The 14,793-nt window shown below is 38.9% G+C and overlaps 1 protein-coding gene across 1 annotated transcript in view; it reads left to right on the forward strand.

Annotated features, from left to right (window-relative positions):
- Positions 1-14,793, forward strand: part of PLEKHH2 (pleckstrin homology domain containing, family H (with MyTH4 domain) member 2) — a 129,492-nt gene that overhangs the window by 69,360 nt on the left and 45,339 nt on the right. The window contains exons 11-16 of the mRNA XM_011978197.1: positions 96-240; positions 2,689-2,825; positions 2,919-3,029; positions 3,188-3,274; positions 4,893-5,051; positions 13,256-13,336. Of these exons, the coding sequence (XP_011833587.1) occupies positions 96-240; positions 2,689-2,825; positions 2,919-3,029; positions 3,188-3,274; positions 4,893-5,051; positions 13,256-13,336 (720 nt within the window). The remainder of the gene's footprint in view (positions 1-95; positions 241-2,688; positions 2,826-2,918; positions 3,030-3,187; positions 3,275-4,892; positions 5,052-13,255; positions 13,337-14,793) is intronic.

The following is a 14,793-nucleotide window of genomic DNA, read 5'->3' on the forward strand; positions in this document are numbered from 1 at the left end:
TTCTTTAGGAGGCGACCCTAATAACTAGCAGCCTTTTCTTGGATGAGTGGTAACATTAGGGATGAATACAGGGAGGTTGTTCCGCTTTTCTTTAGAAGGCGACCCAAATAAGTAGCAGCCCTTTCCTGGATGACTCATCTGGGTCAGAGGAAGAAGACAGCTCCAGATCCAGCTCTCGGACGTCAGAGTCAGACTCACGCAGTAGGAGTGGGCCAGGCAGCCCCAGAGCCATGAAACGAGGTGAGGGAAAATCACGGGCATATGAGGCAACTCCAGATTGTTCTGAATATTAATTGGGAATTTTATCTCCATAACAGGATATTTTTTAAATTAAAGAACTTGCTTCAGACCCTAGTGAAAAGAACTTTAGCCTATGACTGATATGTTTACAGTCCTATTTCTCTTCTTAATTCTCTGTGATTTCAAATAAATTATACAGTCTTTTTTTTTTTTTTTTTTTAGCCTTTTATTGTCTGTGAGAGGGAGATCACTTTATTGTTGGAATAAAGTGAGATAATTGGCCAAAATGAGGTTTCTCTCTTGGCATTTTGGATAATTTGTGAAATAGACGTATTTCAGCTAAATTTGTTACATTGCTAACTGGCAGAAAATATACCTTAAAATTTGTCAATTAATCTGATGTTAAAGTGGAGAACAACCAAAGCTTTACTTGGGATATGTCTATGATTTTTAGTGGATTCTGTGTGTGGGTAGCGGTTACAGAGAGATCTATCTCCACTAAATGACATCTGTATTTTATGAAAAGCCCTTAATGCAGCATGGTGTGTCTGTTGGTTTTCAAACTGTGTTCCGTGGAACCTCTGGGTACTTCCAGTCCCCTCGACTTCAACTGGAGCTGCTCAGCCTTCCTAGGATTCACATTTTGAGCTTCCACTGGTCTTCTTGCTCTCAACTTGCCCCTCTATGGCCAGAATCAGGTTATGTCACACTTTTGCTGGAAACACTGCAGTGGCTCCTCACAATGGATATAAGGATTCGGTCAGGTACTTGACCTCATCTCCTTTCTTCTGTGTACTCAGCTCCAGCCTCACTGGCCCTCTTGCTATTCTGGGACGTGACAGGCATGCTTGCATTTCAGGACCTTGGCACTGCTGTTTCCTCCAGCTGGTGTTCTTCCCCTAGATGTCTGTATAGCTGACTCCCTCACCTCCGTCAGCAAACGCTGCCTCCCCAGTGAGGTCCACCCTGACCACATCACTCAAATTGCAGCCCTTTGTCTTTCTTCTGTTGCCAGATCTTTTTATTCCCTTTAGTCTGCTGTTGTTATTGTTCCATAGCACCTACTGCCTGTTTGTCAGTGGTCTCCTTCCACTAGAATCTGTTCCACGAGAGCCAATATTTTTGTTGTTTGCTCTGTCCCTAGCATCTAGGACAGTGCCTGGCACACTGGCCCTGGTCCTGGGAGCCTGAGATTTGTGTTCCAACATTGCCCCTGCCTAACTCTTTGACTTTGGACAGATCCTTTAATCTCTGGGCTTTAGTCTCCTTAGGGCATTAGCCATGACAATCTGTGAGGTCCCTATAGGTCTAAATTTTTGTTTATTCTATGAAAAATAAAGATAGAGCAACTGTTACTTGTCTGAGTCAAATAAAAAGTAGTGTCACAAGAGTGACATTGTTCTAATATGTCCCTTAAATGTTAATATATATTTTGAAAAATTGCTGGATACTTTTATAAATAATTACCTAAGTCCTCGATTTTATTTAATATATTCTAAATCTCCAATTGTAGTGACCTACGAAATGTGGCTTGCAACTCCCAAGTCGTTTTCTGTAAAGGCAAATGAATTATTGTATAAATGATCCATTGAATTTCATGTTATAGCCGCTGGAAAGTGAAAGAAATTGTTTATATCTTTCAATCTTATTGCTTCTCTTTTATGAAAGATTTAAAAAATCTGTAAACTGCTTAGTAGTTTATGAAACTTGAATGAAAAAATACTACTGAATTGTGTTTTTTTAAAATGTGAAGTTACTTTAAAAGTGATTATAGAAGTTAAGAAATTTAAAATGTGATTGTGAAAATCTCGATAAATTAAGATTCAACATTTGTTTGCCTATATATCAATGTGTAAATACACATATTTTTAATTTTTAATAAAAGATACATGAGTAGACTCTTGCATATATTTTATATATGTAAAATAGCTGTGATTGTAATCATACCAAAATATGATTCCTGTTTCTTTCACTTCCTTAGAGATTTATGTGACAGTCCCTACCCCTTAGTTCTGTTTTCTGCTTTAAAAGTTATTCATGTTGGGAGGCCAAGGCAGGCAAATCATGAGGTCAAGAGATCAAGACCATCCTGACCAATATGGTGAAACCCCATCTCTACTAAAAATACAAAAATTGGCTGGGTGTGGTGGCGCGCACCTGTAGCCCCAGCTACTTGGGAGGCTGAGGTGGGAGAATCACTTGAACCCAGGAGGCGGAGGTTGCAGTGAGCCGAGATTGTGCCAGTGCACTCCAGCCTGGCAACAGAGTGAGACTCTGTCTCAAAAAAAGAAAAAAAAAAAGTTATTTATGGCCAAAGGAATGAGAATAAATCTAGTCTAGGGAGGCTTATGGTTTAGGAATAATTGCATTCTGTAGGAACACTCAGAGCCGGTGTTTGGCCCTCCCCAGTATTAAATACTGACTTGATTTCTTTCTTTGTTCTCTTAGGTGTGTCTCTGTCCTCTGTGGCTTCTGAAAGTGATTATGCTATTCCTCCTGATGCTTACTCCACAGACACGGAGTACTCACAGCCAGAGCAGAAGCTCCCAAAAACTTGCTCATCTTCCAGTGATAATGGGAAAAATGTAAATATTGAATATGATTTTTAAAAAGTAATGAGTCAGTTTGAGCCTCCAAAAGGAAACTGAAAATGCTTTTTTCTATCTTTTAAAAATTAGGAACCACTGGAAAAATCTGGTTATTTATTAAAAATGAGTGGTAAAGTCAAGTCTTGGAAGCGGAGGTGGTTTGTTCTTAAAGGTGGTGAATTACTTTACTACAAATCTCCAGTAAGTGAAAAATGTTTTCTATTTAGAACGTAATTCCTCAAACTATAAATCCGACGCCTGGTTGATTTCCTTCCCATAATGCAAGTAATGATACAAAGCATTTCTTATTTTTACTGTTAAAGTTAATCACTTTCCATTTGTTTTTCTCTTTCATACAGAGTGATGTAATTAGAAAACCCCAGGGCCATATTGAACTTAGTGCATCCTGTAGTATTTTAAGAGGAGATAACAAACAAACAGTTCAGGTACTTAACTTTTTTTTTTTTGGTATCATGCCAAACTCGATTCTCAATTATCCAACCTAATGGAAAGGAGATTGGATAATTCAATGTTTCTTTATTCACTTTGATGCCTGGAAAGTATGTGAAACTCCAAGGATTTTTGTTAAAACTATAATGTAAGTTAGGTTTGTATTGGGTGACTCCCACCACACTTTACCTTTCTTCCTTTATACTCTTCTTTCCTCATATTTAATCTCCTAGGTATTTTCAGCTATCAAACTGTGAAGCTATTTTAAGGAAGGGTTATCTGGTAAATGAATTCTCAATAAGATGTTAGTTATATAATGTACTATGAAATTCAAGAATGTTTGTATTTTAATATAGAATCTGAAAATGTTAGTTCTTACATGAACTTCAGATGCCATAACACCTAAGTGGGAAATAGATTGGTGAGCAGAGGGACTGTACTGCCAAGCAAGTCACACTGTAGGGGTAGCTGCTGCCCATTTTACTCACACATAAGGCCAGTCTTGCCAGAAATCTGTTAAATTTAAAACACAGGCTGTTGAGATATTCTAGTATGTGTAATTTAAATTCAGACACTTTATTTCTGAAATGTCTTCAATAACCATTATTTTCTTATATTGCTTGTTTGGAGGGTGGAAGACAACTTTGCCAGAAAGGTATGTTATCAATGTTTCCAATGAATTGTACCTGAAAACCCCTCAAAAATTTAGAAAGGAGAATCAAGGAAAGATTTGGCTTTGGTCATGGCAGTTAGGAATCATTTGTAAGCTTCTGAAATATTTGGAAAATTTACAATGTGGCTAATTTGAGACTGGAAAATTCTGAGTTCATAATATCTAATCACATGTTAGTTCCAAGAATTTCTCTTCTTATATGCAAGATCTTATTTTACTTATAGTTGATTTCTTCATTTGTATTAAGAAAGCTCTTGTTTAGTTGCTAAAAAATGTGTTATTTTATTATAGTCTTTAATCATTCTGCTCCTCATTTCAATAAGTAGGAACCTGGCCGGGCATGGTGGCTCACACCTGTAATCTCAGCACTTCAGGAGGCTGAGGCGGGTGGATCACAAGGTCAGGAGATCGAGACCATCCTAGCTAACATGGTGAAACCCCGTCTCTACCAAAAATTCAAAAAAATTATCTGGGCATGGTGGCGGGCACCTGTAGTCCCAGCTACTTGGGAAACTGAAGCAGGAGAATGGTGTGAACCCGGGAGGCGGAGCTTGCAGTGAGCCGAGCTTATGCCACTGCACTCCAGCCTGGGCGACAGAGAGAGACTCCGTCTCAAAAAAAAAAAAAAAAAGTAGGAACCTGTAGCACATTTAAGCAAGGAAGGGAAAATGTGACAAATAAACAAGATATAAAATCATAACCCCAAAATTAAGTAAACTGGAGTAACAAAATTATTTCCACAAAAATTTAATTGCTGTAATTCTCACAAAGTGGTTAAAATGTTCTAAATGCTATGGAGTCATTTATTTAGAACCTGGGACTTGAGGTTTAGCATGTTTGCTTCCATGTTAAGTGATGACGTTTGAATAATGAACAAGGAAATGCTAACAATCCTAAATCTTCACAATTTTCTTTCCTATACCTTTCTCGTTGCATTCTAGTTGACCACTGAAAAACACACATACTATCTGACTGCAGATTCTCCCAATATATTGGAAGAGTGGATTAAAGTGTTACAGAATGTCCTTCGAGTACAAGCTGCCAACCCACTTTCCCTGCAGCCTGAGGGCAAACCCACCGTGAAGGGATTGCTTACTAAGGTAGGAACCTCCTGTGTATAGCAATGTCCCGGGCAACTATGGGCATGAGCCCATGATCGCTGAAAATGGGATGTCAGAGCATATATATATTGAGTATTTATATGATCCTGGGGATAGGAAAGGGTGTTTTTAAGTATGATGCCCAAGGCAAAAGCTATAAAGATGAAAAGAAGACAAATTTGACTATAATATGTAAAAATGTAAAAATATATATAATATTATATATTATATATATTCTATGAGCAGAATTTTTAAAAGAAGGATTGAAAAACTTTGAGGAGGTATTTGAAACATGTGAAAACTGGTTAATATCATTAATATTTAACACTTTTTTCTAACCAGTAAGCAAACAATGAATACCAGTTGGGGGAAAAGGAACAAAGGACTCAATGGGAAAGAAGGAGAGATCATCGAGATTGGAAGGAACACAAATGATCAATAAGCATATGGAAAAACATTTTACTGTCACTCAGAATTTTTTTAAAAGCACAGATTGAAATAATAGGTGTCACTTTTTAAAATCTGGTGAAAAGTAAGACATTTTTACAAATTTTGAAATCTAGTATTGACAGATTAAGAAATCTGCTAGTTTCTGCATTATAGAGGCAGTAGAAAATAAATCTGCTAGTGAGAGTATTACTCTACAAGGCAGTTTGGCAGTATGTTGGCTGAAGTGTTAACTTAGCCAATAATTTTGAGTGAACAAATCAATATCAAATATTTTAAACACACACACACACACACACACACACTCATATATATCTCCTTTGATCCAGCAATCTCCGTTTTAAAAATTTATCCTTAGGAAATGGTCTTAATTTGCGAAAGATTTAATTATGAGATGTTCCTCGCAGCATGTTTCTTTTCCTATTTTAAAAAACGAGGTATAATTAATATATCTGAAATGCACAGATCTGAAGTGTAGAGTTTGATGAGTTTTGAAAGCTATTTACTGTTGACTCTATTAAGATGCAGAACATGTCCATTACCCCAGAAAGATTCCTTGCACAGCATGATTCATAATAAACAAAAATTGGGACCAACTTAGACATAGGGTAAGGTATAGCTTAAAAAAAATGTTTGTACAACCATATAATGCTTTACTGTGCAGCCTTTTAAATGTTGTAAAAGAATATCTAATGCTATAGAAATATGATGTATTGTTAGGTAATAAGTAGAGTGCAGTGTTGCATTATTATCCCTTATTTGTTGTAAGTATTTATAGAAAAATGTCTGAATGGGAAATATACCAAGGTATATTGGTTATCTCTGTGATTTTATTTTATTTTTGCTTAATTCTGTTTTTTTTTTTTTACAATAAGTATTGACTTATACTTAATATTATTTTTAAGTTTTAAAAAGTCCTATTGGTCACTTTTTAAAAATACAATAAAATATTTATACACACATAATCACTCCTCATTCATGTACTCTGATTATGTAAGAGGTGGAAAATTAGATGGAAAGGAACAATGCTGCTGTGTAGTTTATACTTATTAATAATGTGGGAATGTAGGTGGGAGCTATTCTATAATATTTAAAAAGACTGACAACTATAGCAAAGGTAAAAAATAATTCACCATTGCATTAAACAAAGAGATATACTATGTACTATGTTTTTTCTAAAATACAACTGTGACAATGTTTTCTTAGTTACTGATGGGTTAGGAACAAAATATTTGCACAATACGTTTCCAGTGAACACACTGCTACTTTTAATCACATTCCTACTGTAATTCATAATAATGAGCTATGCTCTTGTTTCGAGGACCACATATGTATATCAAACCCTGAGAATTTAAGATGATCCCATGGCTAAGGGTTTATTACTTCCCCCACAATTAGGTTTTTGTTTGCTTGCTTGTTTTTACTTTATCAGCATGGCATGTCAGTTTCTGCTCCTGTAATGTTTCTGTGATTCTCCACTTCCCATTTCACAATTGCATTTTAAATGAGCATGAGTCAATGGGATTCTCAGATGACTAAATCATTAGGGTTTATAACCAGGATGCTTATTAACTTTCCTTCCTGCCATTTGTGCTTGTCCACCCCCATGTTTTCACCCTCAGAACCTTATAAGACAACAGCTTCCCTCAGTTATTCTAAGTGACTTGTTCTGAGCTCACATTCAGGCTGCAATATGAGATACTATCGAATTGCATTTGAGTACCTTGGAGGGGAGGAAGTTTTCTCAGGTTGTCACGTTGTTATTAGTAAGTACAGAATAATATAGGTAGATGCTAAGAACTTGACTAATTTGATTCTAGACATTCACTCTTACAATTTTTATTTTAATGCTTAGGAAGAACATTTTCTATATAAAAATTCGGTTCTTTAAAAAACGAAAATTTATTACGCAGTTACCACATGGAGCACAATGTGCTGAAAGATACTACGATGAATAGGCCATTGTCCCATTCCTCAGAGAGCCTCATAATCTGTTGAGAAAGAGGGAGACAAAAGCTTATTTATAATGATATATGTAAAGTACAATTATTGAGATGTGTCAGGAATGACTTCTGAGAGGAAATTTACCAGTGCTGAGACTTCAAGGAGGAGTAGGAGTTAGTTATACCAAATGGGAATGGGCGGAGGGGTGGTACTCCAGGCTAGGAGACAGCATGAATGAAGGCTTAGAGTCTCGAAGCAGTGGCTCACACCTCTAATCCCAGCACTTTGGAAGGCTGAGGCAGGCAGATCACCTGAGGTCAGAAGTTGGAGACCAGCCTGACCAACATGGTGAAAAACCATCTGTACTAAAAATACAAAAATTAACCAGGCGTGGTGGTGGGCACCTGTAATCCCAGCTACTTGGGAGGCTGAGGCAGGAGAATTGCCTGAACCTGGGAGATGGAGGTTGAAATGAGCTGTGATTGCAGTATTGCACTCCAGCCTGGGTGACAAATGAAAGTCAGTCAAAAAGAAAGAGAAGAGAAGAGAAGGGAAATCTCTAAGCAGTGCCAGCTGCACTAAGAACAAATCCTTTGGAGAAAAAGCTAGAGGGGCCTATGGAGAGGAGTGGAGAGCTATTTTTGTCTTTTTAAGGACTTTGTTCTTTATCCTGAAGGATATTTGAAACCCTTCAGGGTTTGTAACAGGAGCATGGGCATATTCCTGTTGCTAACAGATTACTCTGCTAAAAGGAAGATGAATTAGTGGGAGGCAAGGTGGAGATTCTAAGAACAGTTAAGGGAGTGGTCCCCACGAAGAGGATGAAACTCTGAAGGGGTTACAGGAAAAGAGAGGAGAAGATGAATTTAAATAATGGTAAGAAGTAAAATCTTTAGTTTGATTGCATTTGGGGTTAGGAAGTAGAAGAGATAAAGATGCCCGGTAGAAAGATGATAGCCGATAAGAGAGAGCTCAGGAAAGAGGAGCAGTTTTAGGAAGATTAGAAGGTTATTTTGGAAGACATCAGGAGCTGGTAGGATGTCTTAGTTAAGAAACCCAGCAGGCAGCAGACCACCAGTCTACATTAGAAGAGAGTGCTGGAGGGCTGGATTGGAGAGCGGGGTTAGAGGAATCATCAGCATACATGTGGCAATTATGGGAAATTATGTAGGGCAGGGGAGAGCAGGGGAACACTTGTAAATTTCAGGGCACAGTAAGGAGATGTGTGCAGAGATCTGAGAGTAATGCCTGTGACTGATCTAGTGTCACATGTGCTCAGAGAAGAAGGTACATTGCCTTCAGTGGGTTGAAGGGTAAATGGGAGATTAGTAAGTGAAGTATTTAAGTTTCAAGGGCTATCTATACCTTTCAGTGCGTTAGAATCAAGCTGGAGGGAACCTGGAGTCAGGAGAGGCATTTTTTAGGGTGGGAAAGATGTGCCTTGGGTTTACAAACTAAGGGGCAGGCATCTGGAAGAGGGGAGGAGGGAGATTAAAGACAAAGTCCAGAAGAAGTGGGTGGCTGGACATGGTGGGAAGGCATACTGGAAGGACTGAAACTGGAGGAAAGGTGAGGAAGGGTGCAGACAAGTATCTTAAGTTTGTGGGACATTGAGTGATATCATGTCTAATATCCTCGGTTTTCTTGATGAACATTATCCCGTAAGACAATGTTATTTACTAAGAGTGGGGAAAAGGATGGAGAATAATCATTCAGGAAAGTAGGATGTACCCAAGGATAAATAGAAGGCTTGATAAGTATTATTGAAGGCCCACCAGACTTCCTGATTTGAGTTTATATTGATTATTTTTCTCTAACATCTTCAGATGCCCAGGAAAAGGAGCAGAGAATTTACATTGCAGTCAAGTGAGGATAGTGGTTTTTTTCTAACATTTTATTATATAAATTTTCAAATATGCAAAAAAACAGAATAATTTTACAGTGACACCCATATTCCCATCACCTTGTTTCTGTAATCAACATTTTACTTGCTTTACCACCTATCTATCAAGATGATATTTGAAATTAATGTTTTATTATGGGCATTGCCAACATATGTGAAAATAGAGGGAATAATGTAATGAGCCCTCATATATTCATCATCTAGTTTCAACAGTTTTTAATTATGGCTAATATTATTTCCTATAACCCCCTGTAACCATCTGTGTCTTGTTACATTCTTCACTAGATTATTTCAAAGCAAATGGAGATGGAATTTTGTTGAGTGGATTTGTTAGAAGCATAGGAATACAGCATAATCACAGGCCCTGGAGCAAGAGTTGTTTCATGATCAAACATGGAAACCCAGGTTGGCAGAGAAGGACATGGGGCCAGGAGGGGACTGATAAGCTAGAATAAAATGGAAGGATCAAGGGGCTTAAAATTATGAGTGAGGTCAAAGAATAAGAGCGTGGGCCAAGCATGGTGGCTGTAATCCCAGCACTTTGGGAGGCCAAGGTGGGAGGATCACCTGAGGTCAGAAGTTTGAGACCAGCCTGGCCAACATGGTGAAACCCTGTCTTCACTAAAAATACAAAAATTAGCCAGGCATGGCAGCACATGCCTGTAATCCCAGCTACTCAGGAGGCTGAGACAGGAGAATTACTGGAACCCGGGAGATGGAGGTTGCAGTGAGCCAAGATTGTGCCACTGTGCTTCAGACTGGGCAACATGGTGAGACTCCATCTCAAACAAACAAACAAAAAAACCCGAGAATAGGAGTGCGGTAAGTGAGAGGGGGAGGGAAGCAGGAGGAACTGAGAGGAAGTTGTGATCAGAGAGCAGAAAGTCAATTGCAGAAGTGGGATTTTTGTCTGTAAATCCCAGTGAAGAAAAAAGGATTAGGGTATGGCTGAGGGGATGGGCGGCAAAAGTGGAAGGACAGCAAAGGTTATTAGAAGTGAAGAGTGCAAGGATGTGGAGACAGTGTGGCAAGAGGCAAGGGCCAGGGTGGGAGCCAGACTGCCTGGGCACAAGTCCTGGCTCTGCCACTTACCACCTGTGTGACCTTGAAGAAGTTACTTACAGGCTCTGTGCCTTAGCATCCTCACCTGTAAAATGGGGATAATAATAGAGCCAACCTCACAAGGTACTGGGAGGATTAAATGAGTTATTTAAACATATAAATTGTGTTAGAACAGTGCCTGGCATATCATAAACACACACACAAAAAATGCTAGCTATTATCATCTGAGAGTTTCACCTTGAGAGTGAAGTCAGCAAGGCTGGTGGCAGGATTTGTGGTGGAGAGCACTACAGGGATGGGCTTATGGGGAAGGAGAGAATACCGAAGGGGCTTATGGTTTGTGCTGTGGCAAGGGCTCATTGGGATATGATGTACTGTTTGTCTTCAAAATTTCAAACAAAACCAATAGGAACTACCTTTGTTATGGAGGCATGGTAAAAAAAATTACTCTTTTAATTAGTTCACTTTGAGATTTGAGGTTGCCTTTAAATTTTCATGAGGATTCTTCTAGTATAATTTGTTTTCTAATTTTTTAAAGAGTAAGTCAGGGTTTTAAGAAATTCTAGGCTGGGTGCGGTAGCTCACACCAGTAATCCCAGCACTTCGGGAGGCCGAGGCGGGCAGATCACGAGGTCAAGAGCTTGAGACCACCCTGGCCAACATGGTGAAACCCCATCTCTACTAAAAATGCAAAAATTAGCTGGCCATGGTAGCAAACGCCTGTAGTCCCAGCTACTCGGGAGGCTGAAGCAGGAAAATAGCTTGAACCCGGGGGGTGGAGGTTGCAGTGAGCCGAGATTGCGCCACTGCACTCCAGCCTGGGTGACAGAGCGAGACTCCGTATCCAAAAAAAAAAAAAAAAAATCCTAATGCAAGATTTTTGTATAAAGATAGATTATTAAAACACAGCTTTTACAGTGAATTGGCAAAGGTCTTCATTAATTTGCCGTTCTTCAAAGGCATACATTATTCTCTTTTAAAGACAAATCATTTCAGAAGCACACTGTCTATAGCCAGATGCATTATACTTCAGTTTTTATGAGACTTCTTTCTGGAGATTGTTTAAAGAAGAAAAGAAAAAAACACCCCACACAACGCTATTTAAAGCTTCCAGGATATTTGTCTGTAAATATGTTTCTAAATTTAATTAAATTGAAACATGTCTCAAATGAAACATTTTTTTGTTTTGTCTCAAACAGTATTCTAAATCCATCAAACCGTTAGGTGGTGGAGTTACTCGTTTGCTTAAACCGTAGCTTTGAAAAGCCCAAAGGCTGACTGGGTTTATGAGTTTAAAAGAAAATGTGTTTTCCTTCTTATTCATAGTGAGGACAGAAGCATTCACTGAGTAACCACTGCTATCCTTTATTTATGTTTTCGTATTTGGCTCTCACCATAGCCCAGTTGTGAGCCTCTTTGCACTCTTGATGAAAATATTTAGCATACTGCTAATTGTCTGTCTTCCTCACAAGGCTGTGAGCTTCCTGAGAAAGGAGACTGTATCTTGTTCAAATCTATTTCTCCAGGACCTATATCACTTACTGACTATTCAAAGTCAAGAGCTAGATTCAAATTCTGTCCCAGTCACTTAGCTTAGTACCTGATATATAGGAGGTACTCAATTTACAGCAATAGCTTTTAACATTATTTTATTACTTTGTATGATTACTTCTAAGAAGGCATCAAATGTTTTTGAATGAATGACTGTTTTACATTTGGGAAATTACTAGAATTCTTTAGGTTTTCATCTTCTCAGTTCTTTTTTATTTTTATTTTATTTTATTTTATTTTTGAGACGGAGTCTGCTCTGTAGCCCAGGCTGGAGTGCAGTGGTGTGATCTTGGCTCACTGCAACCTCCGCCTCCCGGGTTCAAGCAATTCTCCTGTTGCAGCCTCCCGAGTAGCTGGGACTACAGATGTCCACTACCATGCCTGGTTAATTTTTGTATTTTTAGTAGAGATGGGATTTCACCATATTGGTCAGGCTGGTCTTGAACTCCTGACCTCAGGTGATCCACCTGCCTCGGCCCCCAAAGTCCTGGGCTTACAGGCATGAACCACCGTGCCCGGCCTTCATCTTCTCACTTCTAACGTTAGAGTGTTAACCTAGAGAGCCACAGGACTATTGGAAATCTGTGAAATATGGAAACTATGAAATATACTTACTGGTGAAATTGCACTTTCTCTTCTTTATGTTAATGCATTTACGGGGTACAAGTTCTATTCTGTTACTTGCATTGATTGCATAGTGATTCTGTCAGAGCTTTTAGGATACCCATCACTCGTAATAACATACATTGTACCCCATTACATAATCACAATCCACCCCTCCACTCTGTTCTTTATCCATCTGTGAAACCTCAGTCCTAGGCATAGTATTTGATGCACAGTAAACATTCATTATACGTTGAATGGTGAGCACTAAAGCAAAACTTGCCATTCTACTCCTGTTAACAGGTAAATCTTTTTTTTTTTTACAACTTTTATTTTAGATATAGGGGTACATGTGCAGGTCTGTTACATGTGAATATTGCATGATGCTGAGGTTTGGAGTACAGATCCCGTCACCCAGCTAGTGAGCATGGTACCTGATAGGTAGTTTTTTAACCCAGCCACCCCGGTTCCCTCTACCCTGGTAGTCCACAGTGTCTGTTGTTTCCATATTTATGTCCATGTGTGCTCAATGTGTAACAGGTAAATCTTAAACAGCACTGGACCATCTATTTGGAATTTCACTTATATCTGGGCAAACTGAATACCTGTAGAAACTCGAATAGAGTATATAAGCTATACTTTAAGGTGTCAGAGTTCTGGGCTACATTTGTAATTCATTGAAATATGATTTCAGGTAAAACATGGATATTCCAAGAGAGTCTGGTGTACACTAATAGGAAAGACATTGTATTATTTTCGGAGTCAAGAAGATAAGGTATGTATGTATTTTTAATATGCCAATTGAAATAACTTTTTGTTTGTTAGGGCTTAAACTTTTCCTTTTCACTCTTCTCTTACTTTGTAAAACTTCAGAATCTTTATGAGGTTGAAATTTGGTATAATCTGGTGCAACCGAGATAATTATACAAAGGTCTATCACCTACACCTACAAGGGTCTTGATTCTTAATTACAAGCCTTAGCAACTTTTAATTAATGCATCTTCTAAGACCTAGAAAAGTCTTCTTCTACTCCCTCCCCACAACCATCAGTTTCTTATATTTTCCCAGGTTCTTACAGACCAGATAAGGTTGACAGAAGGAAGCAGCAAGTTAGGAAAGAAAACCTAAAAAGGAAAAAGAATCTAGTTCTGTGCCAGGCCCTCAAATTCCCGAATACCACTTATCTACCCATCCATCTGTCTGTTTATATTCTGTTTATTAATGTTTAATCCCCTCCACAAAAGAATCTGAATTATTTTTAATTTCAGAGTAAAAAGACGGGGTATCTACCCAAAGGTAAAATGCATGCCCAGTCATCGCTGCGGGTATTCTGTGTCACCTTTGGGTAACTGAAACTATAAAAGTTGAACCAACATGGGCCTTGAGTACTTATATAATATAATGATGTCCGCTCCTCTGAAGAGCAGCCTGTGACTGTTACTGTGTTAATGAGACTAAGCTTCTTGGTCTAGTGACCACGTGGGACAGTTAGTATTTCTCCCTCCCATTTAACAGACTACACTCTCAGGTCTGACCAGCTATATTTAAAATACACGCCGTTATACTCAGTATTGCTAATGGGGTGGAGATTAACACAGACAACCATTAAAAACAATGCTGAGGCCAGGCACGATGGCTCATGCCTATAATCCCAGCACTTTGGGAGGCCAAGAGGTGGGAGGATTGTTTGAGCCCAGGAGTTTGAGACCAGCCTGGACAACATAGCAGGACCCTGTCTCTACAAAAAATTTAAAAATTAGCTGAGTGTGGTAGTGCGTGCCTGTAGTCCCAACTACTAGGGAGGCCAAGGTTGGAGGATCACTTGAGCCTGGAAGGTGGAGGATACCAAAGTTCTTGTTCTCACGGCCAAGGAGATCTAGGTCGTGGACACACACAGACCGAGTGAGTTTAGGGCAGGAGTTTAGTAGACAGTGCAAAAGGAAAAAACAGCTCTCCATCACAGAGAATGGTCCCGAGTGGGTTGCCAAGTTGTAGTAAAAATATCAAGGTTTTTATAAATGGGCTAGTGAGGAGGGGGCTCGTAAGGAGGGGATATCTTATCCTCCTGATGGTTTAGTTGGGACCAGGTGTGCTATCCGTACAGAGCAGTTTTTTTGTTGTTTTTTGTTTTTTGTTTTTTTTATCAGCTGTGTCTCATTCCCTGACCACATAGGCTGACTCTTAGTCTGTGTTTCTTCGTCCTGGTTATCTGGGAGGGAGAGTTTCTGTGTT

The sequence above is a fragment of the Mandrillus leucophaeus genome, unplaced genomic scaffold, assembly GCF_000951045.1.
Source record: "Mandrillus leucophaeus isolate KB7577 unplaced genomic scaffold, Mleu.le_1.0 Scaffold190, whole genome shotgun sequence".
Classification (NCBI taxonomy): domain Eukaryota; kingdom Metazoa; phylum Chordata; class Mammalia; order Primates; family Cercopithecidae; genus Mandrillus; species Mandrillus leucophaeus.